The sequence below is a fragment of the Caretta caretta genome, chromosome 7, assembly GCF_965140235.1.
Source record: "Caretta caretta isolate rCarCar2 chromosome 7, rCarCar1.hap1, whole genome shotgun sequence".
NCBI lineage: Eukaryota > Metazoa > Chordata > Testudines > Cheloniidae > Caretta > Caretta caretta.
Window position 1 is genome coordinate 46,888,648 of NC_134212.1, and position 15,430 is coordinate 46,904,077.

Below are 15,430 nucleotides of genomic sequence, written 5' to 3' on the forward strand. Positions count from 1 at the left end.
ACCCTACCTGTGCATGGCACACTGGCACACAGTAGAGTCAGGTCCCTGCTCCAATGAGTGTGTAGTCTCTGTTAGACATGATACAGCGAGGGATCACGGTAGCCAGAGGGACTTCAGTTTGAGTTCCCATCTTGCTGCAGGACATTGAAACAAAACAAAGTCATTATGTCCATTTCTTCCCGGCAGCCACCCCTTTGCCAGGGTCTTGGATGTACGGCTTCTTGCTCTAGGGTGCACCTTTCCTGTTCCCGATGTGAGGTGGTGGGTGTAGGTGATGGCTGTGATTGGACGTCACTGATACAATGTTACATCATGCCAGCGGGCATATCAGGTGACAGAGACAGGAGGGCATTTGAATCATACACTTTAAAGACCCACTCTGATGGCTGAGCGTGGGAGGTTTTTCATCAATAACAGACGGTGCAACCAGGAGCCTTGACCCCTGAAGAGCAAGGAGCGCCTGCATACAGGAAGGTCCCTCCCTCTCTATGCCCATACGGTTCTCCTTTTCTTTGTGCTGCCAGCTGAAGATCTGTGGGGCCCTCTGTAGTGTTTTGCCTCATGTGTCACCCCGGACAATGCTGTCATAAGTTCTAGCCTGGCCTCTTTTTAGCCTTTGTCCAGCAGGTCAAAATCATTGTATCACAATGTCTTGGAATACACCCTATCATAGTGTGCTGGGGAGGTGCCCCCACGCTGAAATTGCTTTCAATATTTCAGAATGCTTTTCAAGTTTTAATATCCTGTATGCGGAGAGAGAGCCCCATGGAAATCGGGACAGGAGGCGACCTCACACTGATGTCAGCCAACCCCCCTTGCAATATCAGCTCTGTAGTGTCCTCCCCAGCTACTTAGTGTCATTGTGACAGGCTAGCTCCCTGCTTACCTCCCCCAAACACACCTGCCTGCTTTGCATCAGTACTGTACCAGGAATTGTTAGCAGGTGCTGGTATGTTAGAGGGATGCACGGGCTAAGTGCACATCTGAGCATTCTAGCTCTGAGGCTGGCATTGACTCTTTATGTGGCCTGAGACAACTCCCCGAATCTGTCTCAGTTGTCCCACCTGTAAAATGATGGGGGTCAGGATAATGCTTCGCTGGAATCTTTGTCTTATATGTAGACTGGCTTTTTGTTCTGGGCTTGTGCAGCACCTAGCACAATGGGGTTCTGGTCCCGGACTGGGGCTCTTAGGCTCTACAACAATACAAGTAATTAATAATAATAAATTGCTGAATGCTTGCAAAGCACTTTGAAGATTATGATGTTCTGTTGTGTTCCCTGCAGCGGAATCTTCTGCTTTTGCAACTGAAGCAGTTTATTTTCCCCAAAAGAGAGCAAAATATGAAATATTAAAACCAACCAAAATCAACCCAGAAGAAGCCACCAGCTCAGGATAATGCTACTCCTTCAGAAAGCTGGAAACCACAGTGCAACAGGAGCGGAGACTGGAAGGAAAAAAACATCCAAGTCACTCAAAATAACAGACATATGTGACCTTCACCCTGACAATGAACATGATGTGACTTGTAGGGAAAGCCTGACAGGTTATCACCCTCTACACTGCTGATAATTATCTTCACATCTAATGTTTGAGGTGGAAAAAGGTTTATTGTTCTGAAAAATATTTTGAAAAGAAATAGCAGGAGGCTCATGCAGCCCTGCTACAGGCATCGTTACATCGATAGAATGCTCGGGAAGTGGAAGGCTATGATTGGCTACTGGACTCAGAGAACTCTGAAGGGTCTCACTTTCAGCCAATCAAAGCTCTCTAGCCTTCAGCATCCCACATGCCGCTACCTTTCTGACATCTCACTGGGGTTGTTCACGTTTCCATAAAAGTGACCCTGTAAAAATGGCATGATGAGGGGAGTTCCATGGTGATTGTCACAGTTTTTTGCCTGGTGCCCTCATCTGCATCATCCCCATTATGGAGTCCTCACAGGGGGCTGATGATGGACTCTCGGACATGGCCAACTTTGCCCTTAGTCACCAGTCCAGATTTGCTGGCCGGCTTCTCCATCAGGTTGGGGAGGGATGGATACTAGGTTTCTTCATAGAATCCTAGAATATCAGGGTTGGAAGGGACCTCAGGAGGTCATCTAGTCCAACCCCCTGCTCAAAGCAGGACCAATCCCCAATTTTTGCCCCCTGATCCCAAATGGCCCCCTCAAGGATTGAACTCACAACCCTGGGTTTAGCAGGCCAATGCTCAAACCACTGAGCCATCCCTCCCCCTCTTCCTTCTTCTCTGTCTCATAGGGCACATGTGTGGTTGGATGTGGCTTCACCAGCTGTGGCGAAACCTTTGTCCAAGATATGCTTAGACTGCACAGTTTCTGGACACTGGGCTGTGGTACATCCTTCTCCAGCATGCACGGTCCTTGAGCCTCCTTCAGCTTAGCCTCAGCATCCAGCTGAGGAGAAACCCAATTGTTTTCTTCAGGAATGAAGCCATGACTCCCATCAAGGGCTGGAATTTTATAACTGCAGACGCCCCACTGTGCATGAAAAATACAGGTGCATAATCTCCATGTGCAATTACACTGACTATGCACAGTTGTGACAACTTTTGTGTCTGCAGTTGCTGTGACTGCACATCCACGCAGGAATGAGAAATGGGATTGCATGTGTGAAAGTATCAAGATTCAGGGCCTAATTGGCTCCATTTACAAGTCAAAAATTGATTTTTCCAAACTCTGCCTGGTCCTGAAAATCCAGCTGGGTTCTTTATTCCATCGTCACCAGTAACAAAGGTGCTGTGCTTGGAATGTAGTGATAGTGCAGGGGACGCTATATGAGGCCAAATAGAACCCAGCTCACTCTCCATCACTGAACCACGGTGGCTCTCAGGCTTTGACTACTGGAGAGTCATCCGTCGGGGTGGCGGAGAGTCATCAGATAGATGAGTCGCAATTCTTACGTCGTGAACGTGCCTCAAGCGGTGGTGACCCTGCATCGTGATGTGATGTCACCACATAGACTGATGCAATGTGAGAAAGCCGAGGGTCTAATGCAGTGGTGCCAAACTTTTCCTGTCACGCCACCCCTTACCAGTAATGGAAGCTGTCTGCATCCCCCCCCCATTACTGCACAGTTGGCTCAGCAGAGGAGTTTGGGTTGAAAGCAGCGCTGTAGGATGAACTGGGTATGGGGGAGGAGCTGGGGCTAGAGGCGGAGCTGGGCTGGGAGTGGAGCAGAGGACAGAGTTGAGCTGGGCTGGGGCTGGAGCTGGGCTGGGGACGGTGTAGGAGGCAGAGTGGAGCTGGGCTGGAGGTAGAGAGGGAATGAGGGCAAAGCTGGGCTGGAGGCGGAGATGGGCTGGGGGCAGAGTGGAGCTGGGACTGGAGCTGTGCTGGGGGTAGAGCGGGGACCACTGGTCTAATGCCTTTCTTTCCTTTCTGGTCAGTGGGCTTGGCAGGTGAGTGGCGCTTTGGGTCTGTGGAGATGTAGAGACATGAATGGCCATCGTTGCCATGAGGGGTCTCCAGGGCTAAGAGAGAACCGTGTTTGTATTAGAATCAGCCTATAATGACAAGGAGGCACTCTGGGGTCAGAGCCATTGAATAAAAAGGGCCACTTTTACAGTCACATTTCTGACCTTACCGGCGCTTTAAAGGAAAGCACAGCGTTTAATGCCTAGGAGAGTGAGTGGCTCTGCTTGGAAATCACTACATCTCCGGATGTGTGCCTGAGATGAGCAGATTCCTGAAAGTTTTGTGTCCGTTGCCTCTACCTCTCTTAGTGAGACAGGCCCCAGGAGCAGAAACCCAATGTAAGGGCTAACGAATTGCCCATAGTAATGTCCTTTTACAGCTGTCGATGGTATTGAAAAATTATTATTGTATGGACTGTATCTGATTTCTGTGGTCCTGGCCTGTCTCATTCCTAAATTAATACCTGTGAATAGAGAGCAGGACACAGCCAGCACCCCACCAGCGGGCCCCCATCCCACGGCTAACGAATGGGTCACACTTCACAATCAGGGTCAATACCTTACGTAGGGTTAACAAAGCATTCATAGACCTTGGACTAAATGGTTGACCAATTGTTAGAGTCCAACAGGTCAGTAGGTTGCTAATGACCATGGCTTAAAACCATCTGTGTATAAAACACCTTCTAATGTTGTGCTTATAACAACCTATATAACACATAATACTCAGATCTGTAACATAATTCTGACATCTATCAATCCTTTGTATGCAAACCATTTATAAATGTACCCTTAGTATAAAGTGTACCCAAAGAAGGCATATCCTATCCATCCCATTTCTAATGCACCAATGACTGTGGAATCTGGGAATCAGAGATCCTCAGATATAGGCATTTCTACCATGTTCATCACTGTGTTATCTGAGTGCTTATAATCATAGAAATGTAGGGCTAGAAGGGACCTCAAGAGGTCATCTAATGCATCCCCCTGAGCTGAGGCAGGATTAAGTATACCTAGACCATCCCTGACTGGTGTTTGTCTATCCTGGTCTTAAAAACATCCATTGGGATTCCACAAAAATTCCCTAAGCAACCTAATCTTATACATTATGAATGTTATTGACTACATCTGGCCCTCTAAGGGTAGAATATGGAAGGTCCAATTAGGAGCCTTAAAGGAGAAGTTTTCTCTCCTCTAACCCTTAAAGGACCAGCTGTAGTTATTTCCCAGGAAAACTGCTGGGGCATCTCACCAGGTCGATAACACTCTCTTCAGTAAATGGAGGCAGGATGCTCTGCCTCTCTTGCTCCCATGTACACCTTGTAACCGCACCCATTCCTTCTTTCCCCCTTCGATCCAGGTGGCCAACCTGCTGCGACTCTTCCAGATCCCGCAGATCAGCTATGCCTCCACCAGCGCCAAGCTCAGTGACAAGTCTCGCTACGACTACTTTGCCCGCACCGTCCCGCCAGACTTCTACCAGGCTAAGGCCATGGCTGAGATCCTGCGCTTCTTTAACTGGACCTATGTCTCCACAGTGGCCTCGGAGGGTGACTACGGCGAGACTGGCATTGAGGCCTTCGAGCTGGAAGCCCGGGCCCGCAACATCTGCATCGCCACCTCCGAGAAGGTGGGGCGCTCCATGAACAAGAAGACCTTTGACGGAGTGATCAAGGCCCTCCTGCAGAAGCCTAGCGCTAGGGTGGTGGTGCTGTTCACCCGCAGCGAAGATGCCCGGGAGCTACTGGCAGCTGCGCAGAGAATCAATGTCTCCTTCATGTGGGTAGCCAGCGATGGCTGGGGTGCCCTGGAAAGTGTGGTGGCGGGAAGTGAGTTGGTGGCGGAGGGGGCCATCACCATTGAACTGGCGGCCTACCCCATCCAGGAGTTTGCCATCTATTTCCGGAACCTCAACCCCTACAACAACAGCCGGAACCCCTGGTTCCGGGAGTTCTGGGAGCACAAGTTCCAGTGCAGCTTCCATACCCAGGACTGCAGCCGGCACTCGCTGAAGACGGGCAAGTTCGAGCAGGAGTCCAAGATCATGTTTGTGGTCAATGCTGTTTATGCCATGGCCCACTCCCTCCATAACATGCACCAGGCATTGTGCCCCAATGCCACCAAGCTGTGTGACTCCATGAAGCCAGTTAATGGCAAGAGGTTCTACAGGGACTTCATGCTCAATGTCAAGTTTGATGGTAAGCCCAGGGCCTCAAAAGGGATTGGTGGCTGAACTGAAGGGGTTGGGATGGAACGGGCAAGGGAAATCAGGGCTTAACTAGGAGTACTCAAAGCCTGGAGATTTCAACTGGTCACCTCTGAGCCAGACAAGCCAAACTTGCTGAGCACACTGGGTCTGTGATTCCTCACATGATGAGGTCCTTGCCCAGAGTCCTTTGGCCCAGGAGTTCACACGCTTCTCCTACCTCTTGATGATGGTCTCTGCCAGGCTGGTGGCATGAAACCGCTGCATCAGGTGTCATGATAACGTTGCACCGGGACACAAACATTGCTGCACGAGGGCGTAGTTAGGGTCTCAGGTTTCAGATTGGTTGAACGTTGTGTTTGAACGTTGTGTTGGGTTCAGCTTCTTCTAATTTTCTGAAGAATGACTGACTAACTGGAAGGGTTATGAGACCATTTTCTTCAGCTGACCATCAGCTTCCCAGGCACCTTGGGCCGGTGCCACCTCCATTATTCCTTTCAATAATCTGTTTGAGTTTTTAATATTCAGCACCAAAATATTTGTAGTAGCTGATCACATATTTTCCTACCAGCTCTGCTGTTCCTCTGGGACATCTGTCTGAACAATCAGTTCCAACAGCAGTTCTGCTAGGCCAGGTGAGCCTGGAGAATTGGCCAGTCACAACTCTTCTTCCTTAGATTCAGCATTCTTGGCAGGGGCAGAGCAGTCAGATATAAGTCAAAGCAATTTAAAACCGTTCAGAGGCTTTATTCTGACGAGACTACATTGTATTGACCCCGTGTACAGCGGAGTCTTACCCCTGATGTATCATTTGTAAGAAACTCTGGAACACTGGTTTGAGATGTCACAGAAACAATGAGGACTCAGTCTATTCCAGTCTATTCTCCTTTGCGTTCTGGGTTTTATTCAGTCACAGGCAGCTAGGAGAAAATGGTGCTCTCTACAGGACTGACCTGCTCCTGAGATGGGCATTATACTGGCACACCGTGAAGGCCTGCGCTTGCTGGATGGAGGAGCCATCCAAGTGTTCTCCTCCAGGCCAAACTCATTAGATACCTGGTAGGATGATTATCACTCTATCGATTATCCAGCCTCCATCACTGTCATATCTGGCAGCATACAGCCCTTACTATAGCTCTCCTCACCACATCCCGGTGAGATAAGGAGGAGCCCATGTGTGACGGGTTCAGTCACAGAGACCCCTTGGGACTGTCACCTGATGTGCTGAAATTACGTCTGAGCCCATTTTCCCTGCTAGCTTGGGACTTCCAGAACCCTGCCCTGTTAAGTCAGACCCGCTAGCCTGCTGCAACACAGACCCAGGGTCTGGACCATGCTCCCAAAGCTGCAGACTTAACTGAAAATAGCTTAGCAGGTTACCTGTCTCCAGCACCCAGACACCCAGTTCCCAATGGGATCCAAACCCCAAATAAATCTGTTTTACTCGGTATAAAGCATATACAGGTAAATTCTTAAATTGTTCACCCTCTAAAATACTGACAGAGAGATATGCACAGCTGTTTGTTCCCCCAGATGTTGATCACTTACTCTGGGTTTATAAATAAACAAAAGTGATTTTATTAAGTATAAAAAGTAGGATTTAAGTGGTTTCAAGTAAAAACAGACAGAACAAAGTAAGTCACCAAGCAAAATAAAGCTAAACATGCAAGTCTAAGCCTAATACATTAAGACACTGATTACAAGTAATATCTCACCCTCAGAGATGTTCCAATACGCTTCTTTCACAGGCTAGACTCCTTCCTAGTCTGGGCCCAATCCTTTCCCCTGGTACAGTACTTGTTAGTTTCAGATGACATCTCAGGTGGCAAGCAGGGGTTTTCTTATGACTGGCAGCCCCTTTTGTCCTGCTCCACCCCCTTTTATAGCTTTGACACAAGGTGGGAATCTTTTGTCTGTGCTTGTCCCCACCCCGCCACATCAATGGAAAAGTACAAGAGTTAAGATGGAGTCCAGTATTATGTGACATGATCACATGTCACTATAAGACCCCTAGTCTCCATTCTTCCTGGGTTGGCCCACACTGTACACAGGAAGGTTTGCAGATAAATAAACCATTTACAACCAATTGTCTGGGTCAATGGGAGTCATCAAGATTCTAAACCACCATTAATGGCCCACACTTTGCATAATTACAATAGGACCTCCGAGTTATGCTTCATATTTCTAGCTTCAGATACAAGAATGATACATGCATACAAATAGAAGGAATATATTCAGTAGGTTATAACCTTTGTTATGATAGCTTACAAGGGACCTTTTGCACAAAGCATATTCCAGTTACAACATATTCACACTCATAAGCATATTTCCATAAAACGCATGGAGTGCAACATCACACCATGCATCTCCACATAGTGAAATCCTTGCTGATCTTAAACACAAAAAAGAAGCTTACAAGAAGTGGAAGACTGGATAAAATGACCAGGGAAGAGTATAAAGATATTACTCAGGCATGCAGGAGTGAAATCAGGAAGGCCAAATCACACTTGGAGTTGCAGCTAGCAAGAGATGTTAAGAGTAACAAGAAGGGTTTCTTCAGGTATGTTAGCAATAAGAAGAAAGTCAAGGAAAGTGTGGGCCCCTTACTGAATGAGGCAGGCAACCTAGTGACAGAGGATGTGGAAAAAGCTAATGTACTCAATGCTTTTTTTGCCTCTGTCTTCACGAACAAGGTCAGCTCCCAGACTACTGCACTGGGCAGCACAGCATGGGGAGGAGGTGACCAGCCCCCTGTGGAGAAAGAAGTGGTTTGGGACTATTTAGAAAAGCTGGACGAGCACAAGTCCCTGGGGCCGGATGCACTGCATCCGAGAGTACTAAAGGAGTTGGCGGATGTGATTGCAGAGCCATTGGCCATTATCTTTGAAAACTCATGGCAATCGGGGGAGGGCCCGGATGAATGGAAAAAAGCTAATGTAGTGCCCATCTTTAAAAAAAGGAAGGAGGAGGATCCTGGGAACTACAGGCCAGTCAGCCTCACCTCAGTCCCTGGAAAAATCATGGAGCAGGTCCTCAAGGAGTCAATTCTGAAGCACTTAGAGGAAAGGAAAGTGATCAGGAACAGTCAGCATGGATTCACCAAGGGCAAGTCATGGCTGACTAATCTAACTGCCTTCTATGATGAAATAACTGACTCTATGGATGAGGGGAAAGCAGTGGACGTGTTATTCCTTGACTTTAGCAAAGCTTTTGACACTGTCTCCCACAGTATTCTTGCCAGCAAGTTAATGAAGTATGGGCTGGATGAATGGACTATAAAGTGGATAGAAAGCTGGCTAGATTGTCAGGCTCAATGGGTAGTGATCAATGGCTCCATGTCTAGTTGGCAGCCGGTATCAAGCAGAGTGCCCCAAGGGTCGGTCCTGGGGCCGGTTTTGTTCAATATCTTTATTAATGATCCGGAGGATGGCGTGGATTGCACCCTCAGCAAGTTTGCAGATGACACTAAACTGGGAGGAGTGGTAGATACACTGGAGGGTAGGGATAGGACACAGAGGGACTGAGACAAATTAGAGGATTGGGCCAAAAGAAATCTGATGAGGTTCAACAAGGACAAGTGCAGAATCCTGCACTTAGGACGGAAGAATCCCATGCACCGCTACAGACTAGGGACCGAATGGGTAGGCAGCAGTTCTGCAGAAAAGGACTTAGAGGTTACAGTGGACGAGAAGCTGGATATGAGTCAACAGTGTGCCCTTGTTGCCAAGAAGGCCAATGGCATTTTGGGCTGTATAAGTAGGGGCATTGCCAGCAGATCAAGGGACGTGATTGTTCCCCTCTATTCAACATCGGTGAGGCCTCATCTGGAGTACTGTGTCCAGTTTTGGGCCCCACACTACAAGAAGGATGTGGAAAAATTGGAAAGCATCCAGCGGAGGGCAACAAAAATGATTAGGGGTCTGGAACACATGACTTATGTGGAGAGGCTGAGGGAACTGGGATTGTTTCATCTGCAGAAGAGAAGAATGAGGGGGGATTTGATAGCTGCTTTCAACTACCTGAAGGGGGGTTCGAAAGAGGATGGAGCTAGGCTGTTCTCAGTGATAGCAGATGACAGAACAAGAAGTAATGGTCTCAAGTTGCAGTGGGGGAGGTTTAGGTTGGATATTAGGAAAAACTTTTTCACTAGTAGGGTGGTGAAGCACTGGAATGGGTTACTTAGGGAGGTGGTGGAATCTTCTTCCTTTGAAGTTTTTAAGGTCAGGCTTGACAAAGCCCTGGCTGGGATGATTTAGTTGGGATTGGTCCCACTTTGAGCAGGGGGTTGGACTAGATGACCTCCTGAGGTCCCTTTCAACCCTGATATTCTAGGATTCTATAGTCCTGAGGGTGCTAGGCATGGCTGGAAGGTTGGCATATCAGCCACTAGTTGTCCTGAGTTTATTCTCAAGACACGTTGCTCCATGTAATCTTCCATCCGTGTTCAGGGGCCAGTTCTCAGGTATACTGGTGTGGGCAGCAACAGCTCCGTGAGTCCACCCCCTCTCCAGCTAGAGCAGAGCTGGATACATCAGCCCTGCTCCCAGCCCCAGCATAGGGGACAGGTTGGGCGCAGATCAGGGGCATGGCTAGTCTCTGCTTCCCAGGGCCCAGTCTGGTGTCAGTGGAGCTGCTGTCCAGCATAACTAGGGCACAGTTCCCCTCTCAGTAATCTTATGAAGAGTAACGGGAGCAGGCTTGCCAGAGAACCTGTATATACTTCATCTCCCAGCTTGGCAATCAAGAGACCACATAGCGGGAGAGAGATTGCAGACTTACCTATATTTGATTTCATATATAAGCAGCCTTGGGCTGTCAGGCTTATGTCGGGGAAGTTAGTGCTGCTTAGATGAATGTACTGTATTATCAGTCTCCTTGGGGAGGAATCTCATGGAGATAAATGTACTATTTTCATGTGACGTGTTTAATACCAACTTGAGATAACAGCAGACGTTGGGGAGTGAACTGATTGTCAAGTTGAAAGGATGTACTTAAGCGAAAAGGAATATGCATGTTATTGTTTGGTACTATAATATTATAAAGGGGTGAATATAAAACCAAGGCACGTTGGGGGGAAAAGTCGTTGAATATTTGCTCAAATCTGAAAGTGAATTTGGATTTATGTGTGTTTGTGACCCTTTTGTGTCCCCATTCTGGTAACATCTGAGTGCTCCTTTACTAGTGCAAATACAGGAAGTAAATTTTAGCTTGAAGGCTGGAGCAGTCGCTGAAAACAAATTCCAGGTGGTATATGCAGTTGTAAAATTAAAAATGTGCAATTCATATTGTCTTTGGTTAATAAGTCATGTGGCATAGTATATGTTCCCTGATTGGACAGTTTATGTAACTGACCAACAGCATGAAATGTGAATATTCAAATGTTCGCAATATAACTTCCATATCTAGCTTTAGTTACAGACTCATAAATTAGTGACATAACTTTACAAATTGCACATTACAGATTACATTGCCGCATTTGTAAATTGTGCAGCCTACAGGCTAAGAACTATTTGCTGAAGGAAAATTGTGAATGGTTCTGAAAATATATAGCTTTGATAATGTTGGGATTTATTCGTGGACAGAAAAGGAAGTCAATTTGTTTGAAGAAATTACTTGTGAATTATTTGCTCAGCTCAAATCAGACATGCCATTGTGGCTTTGCAGTATGGTGGGGAAATGAGATTGTTAACTCAAATACATTAATTAACATGTTAAACATCACTTAGCATTTAGTGTGGGCAAAGGCAGAGATTTAGTTGGTTGAGGATATTGTGTGATCTAATTGTTACCCTTCTGCCAGGTGGAGCCAGCAGCAACAAGGGCTGGGTTCAGTATCTAGGGGTTCCTTTTCAACAATACAATACAAACTGGCTTGAGCCCCCACCCAGTGACCTGGGACAATTACACACCACCCCCTGGGCACCTCTAGGAGGCAATACATCCCCTCTCACAAACACAGAGTCTGAGTGTAGCAAAATAAAAGGAGGGAATTAACTCAGCATTAATTTGGGAAAACACCTCAACTAGGGTTCATAAACACAAACCATGAGCAAAAGACCCACCCCCAAGTAAGTTGGGCAGTGTCCTTTTCCCCTCAGGGTCTTAAGTCCAGCAACCCAAGAGTCCCTTTAACATGCCCGTCCCTTCTCTGTACCCCAGTCACAGTTGCTGTCCTTGGCCAGTGCAGCCCCAGAGTTCAGAGGTTCATCCACAGAGTTCACCTCCCACCCTGTGTGGAAGGCAAAGGGGGTAAGGAGGCACCTTACATGCTGCACTGCTCGGGCACTCGCTCGTTGTCCCAGCGGCCGATTGCCACACCTATGTGGAGCTCTGCTCTGGCCCTCTCCACCAGCTTCTCTGCTGGCCATTTGCCACGCCTCTCCACCAGCCGGCCTGCTGGTCGCACCTCTCCATCAGCCGCCCTGCTAGCCACTTACCACACCTCTCTGCCAGCTGCCAACTCACCAAGATGTCTTCAGGTCCCCCCCACACACACTTAACACAGCTCTCAGTGATTTCAGCTGTTAGTGGGGGAGCCTCACTGCTGGTGTACACTGGGCAGTCTCTTGCAATAGAGACACTGTCCCAAAGTACGTCTAATACCTAGGTATCAGTGCTTTTCAGCTCTGCAGTGTGTAAAAAAACTCTCAATTGAGTCTAAATTAGATCTTTTATTATACCATGGAGAGAGGAAGGGTCAAATGGTGTCTAGGACACTTAACCAGGACTCACCCCATCAGGTACAAGCACCTAACCCCATCCTCACTCAACTCATTGGGCTTTGGAACCCAGGTTCCCTGCCTAGCGAGTGCTGTTCAGTTGAGGTTGAGTCCCTCCATCAGGGTATGCCAGGTACAGTTCTGCTGCCCTCAGTTCACACAACAAGGATAACAACCCTTCATTACTCCTGCCCCAATAACAAGGAGACTGGGGATCCAACACCAGCCACGAGTGATCATTTGGGCAAGCAGTCCCATTATGCTGAGCACCTAGGCAGGGTGGATGTGTCCATGCAAACAAGATCAGCTTGTGAAGTCTTTTTCCACAGCTCACCACTCGATATCAGGGGAGAGCTCATCCAGACTCTGCTTACATCATTAACAACTTCTAAAATGTTGGTCAAGGCAAAGCAAGTTGTGCTTTAGCACACCCAGAAGTGAGGTTGGGCTCCCGCATAGGTGACACCTACACTTGGAGCTAGGTGTCCCCCACACTTATGCTGGCGCTGATCGAGGTAGTGCACTAAAAATACAAGTGAAGCCATGGTAGCATGTGCAGTGGTGAGCGGTAGCATGGGCTAAGCTGTCACTTGGCCCCCATTGGTATGTACTCAGGGAGGCTAGCCCGGTGCCACTTATTGCTGCTGCCCATGCCACCATGGCTATACTTGTATTTTTAGCACACTAGTTCAATAAGAGCTGCCGTGAGTATGTCTACGCAAGCTGCAAATCACACTGCCAGCGCCCCGTGCAGATATAGCCACAGTCCCTATTGGGACCTACTAACTCATGTTAAAACTACACACTGACTTATCTTCACTAGAATCTTACCTCCTATTAATGACCACATGAGGTACTAAGGACACACCTTTTATCCCAGTGAAGATGCACCCTAAAGTTTCCTTCTCCTCATTAACGCATCCATGTAGCACATGCTAAAGTGCTACTCCCTTTGTCTTGCCTCAGGGTTTGGAAGATATTAATTAGGATAGGTCTGCGTGGCAATCACAGGGTGTGATGGCAGCTGGTGCAGACAGCCCTGAGCTAGCTTTGCTCTAGCTAGTTGGAGTATCGGGAGCAGTGAGTCTGGATAACATGAACTCACAGCACTCTTTTAAATCCTAGTCTAAACACGCCCCCTGAGGGAGGGTGGACGAAATGTGCCACGTTCCAATCTGTTGAGCATGAAACCCACTGGAAAAAAGCCCAACTTTCCTGTTCATTGAATCTCTCGTCCTTTTCCTCCTCACCCAGCTCCATTCAGGCCAGCAGACACCAAAGGCATCGTTCGATTTGATCGCTATGGTGATGGAATCGGTCGTTACAATATCTTCAACTACCACAGAGCGGATGGGAGATATAGATACCAGAAGGTGGGCTACTGGGCAGAAGGGCTTATCCTGAACACCACCCTCATCCCCTGGGTGAAGACCTCTGTTCCTGTGTCCCAGTGCAGCGACCCCTGCAAGAAAAATGAAATGAAGAGCATGCAACCGGGGGACATGTGCTGCTGGATATGCATCCCATGCCAGCCTTACGAATACCTGCTGGATGAATTCACCTGCATGGACTGTGGTCTAGGGTACTGGCCCAATGGTACCCTGAATGGCTGCTATGAGCTACCACAAGAATACATCCGCTGGAAAGACGTTTGGGCCATTGGGCCAGTTACGATCTCTTGCTTGGGTTTCCTCTCCACCCTCTTTGTCTTTGGGGTCTTCATTAAGAACAATGACACTCCCATTGTGAAGGCCTCAGGCCGCGAACTCTGCTACATCCTCCTCACTGGGGTCCTGATGTGCTACAGCATGACTTTCATCTTCATTGCAAAGCCCTCCACCGAGGTCTGCACCCTGCGGCGCTTGGGGCTTGGAACCTCCTTTGCGGTCTGCTACTCCGCCCTCTTGACCAAGACCAACCGGATCGCTCGGATCTTCAGTGGGGTGAAGGAAGGGGTCCAGCGCCTGCGCTTCATAAGCCCCACCTCACAGGTGGTCATCTGCATGGCCCTCATCTCCTGCCAGATGATCATCGTCATCATCTGGCTCATGGTGGAGACCCCCGGCACGGGGAAGGAGACGGAGCCTGACAAAAGGTACATTGTCACCCTCAAGTGCAACAACCGCGACTCCAGCATGCTCATTTCACTGACCTACAATGTGCTGTTGATCATCTTGTGTACAGTCTATGCCTTTAAGACCCGGAAATGCCCTGAAAACTTCAACGAGGCCAAGTTCATTGGATTCACCATGTACACCACGTGCATCATCTGGCTGGCCTTCCTGCCCATCTTCTATGTGACCTCCACCGACTACCGTGTAAGTGATCCCTGCTGAGCAGAGTAGGGAACGGGAGGCCAGCAGCCTGGCTACGTCCACTGGATTCCAGGGTCCTGCTCCTTGTTCAGTGGAGCTGGAGGTAGAGGGTTGAGGGTAGGTCCTGGACACTAGAAGACCAGCCTGCAGTTGGGAAAGCTGCCTGTGCAGATGAACAGAAGGGCAGTTGTCATAATTAAATTAGATCTGAGGACACTCTGGATTGTGGTTAAATACAGCATAGCAGGCCGCTAAGGGAAAGGAAGAAGGGAGTGTGTCTCTGAGGGAGGCAAATGGGAGAACATGGCTGGTAGAACATAATGCAGGCAAGTTCTGTGCAGGTTCCTTGCTATTCCAGTCCTGGGCCTCCATACCTGCCTGCCAATAAATCCTGATCCTGACCTGCTGCCTCCCTGTTATTTCAGCCCTGGGCCCCACATACAACCCTGCCAATGCCCTCCAGCCTGACCTGCCGCCCCCCTGCTATTCCAGCCCTAGGCTCCACCCCAGCGCTGCCAATGACCCTCCATCCTTCCCTACTACCCCACTACTATTCCAGCCCATGGCCCCACACACAGCCCTGCCAATGCCCCTCCAGACTGCCCTGCCATCCCCTACCCCCAATGCCAATGGTGGTTGGCCTTGTGCAGGACTCAGGGACCGGACCAAGACCAACACATTGGTTCCTCCTTTATTTGTTAATCTAAATGCTCATTAACCAGAGTCATCATTCAAGGGGGCTGATTTTCCAGCAGAAAT

At 48.5% G+C, this 15,430-nt stretch overlaps 1 protein-coding gene across 3 annotated transcripts in view; it reads left to right on the top strand.

Annotated features, from left to right (window-relative positions):
* The window catches only part of GRM2 (glutamate metabotropic receptor 2), an 83,571-nt gene that overhangs the window by 57,187 nt on the left and 10,954 nt on the right, over positions 1-15,430 (top strand). For 2 of the 3 annotated variants that reach the window (XM_048856984.2, XM_048856985.2), the window contains 2 exons: positions 4,792-5,629; positions 13,611-14,674. In XM_048856984.2, coding sequence (XP_048712941.1) covers positions 4,792-5,629; positions 13,611-14,674 — 1,902 coding nt within the window. The remainder of the gene's footprint in view (positions 1-4,791; positions 5,630-13,610; positions 14,675-15,430) is intronic. The other variant, XM_048856987.2, reaches the window with a different exon arrangement.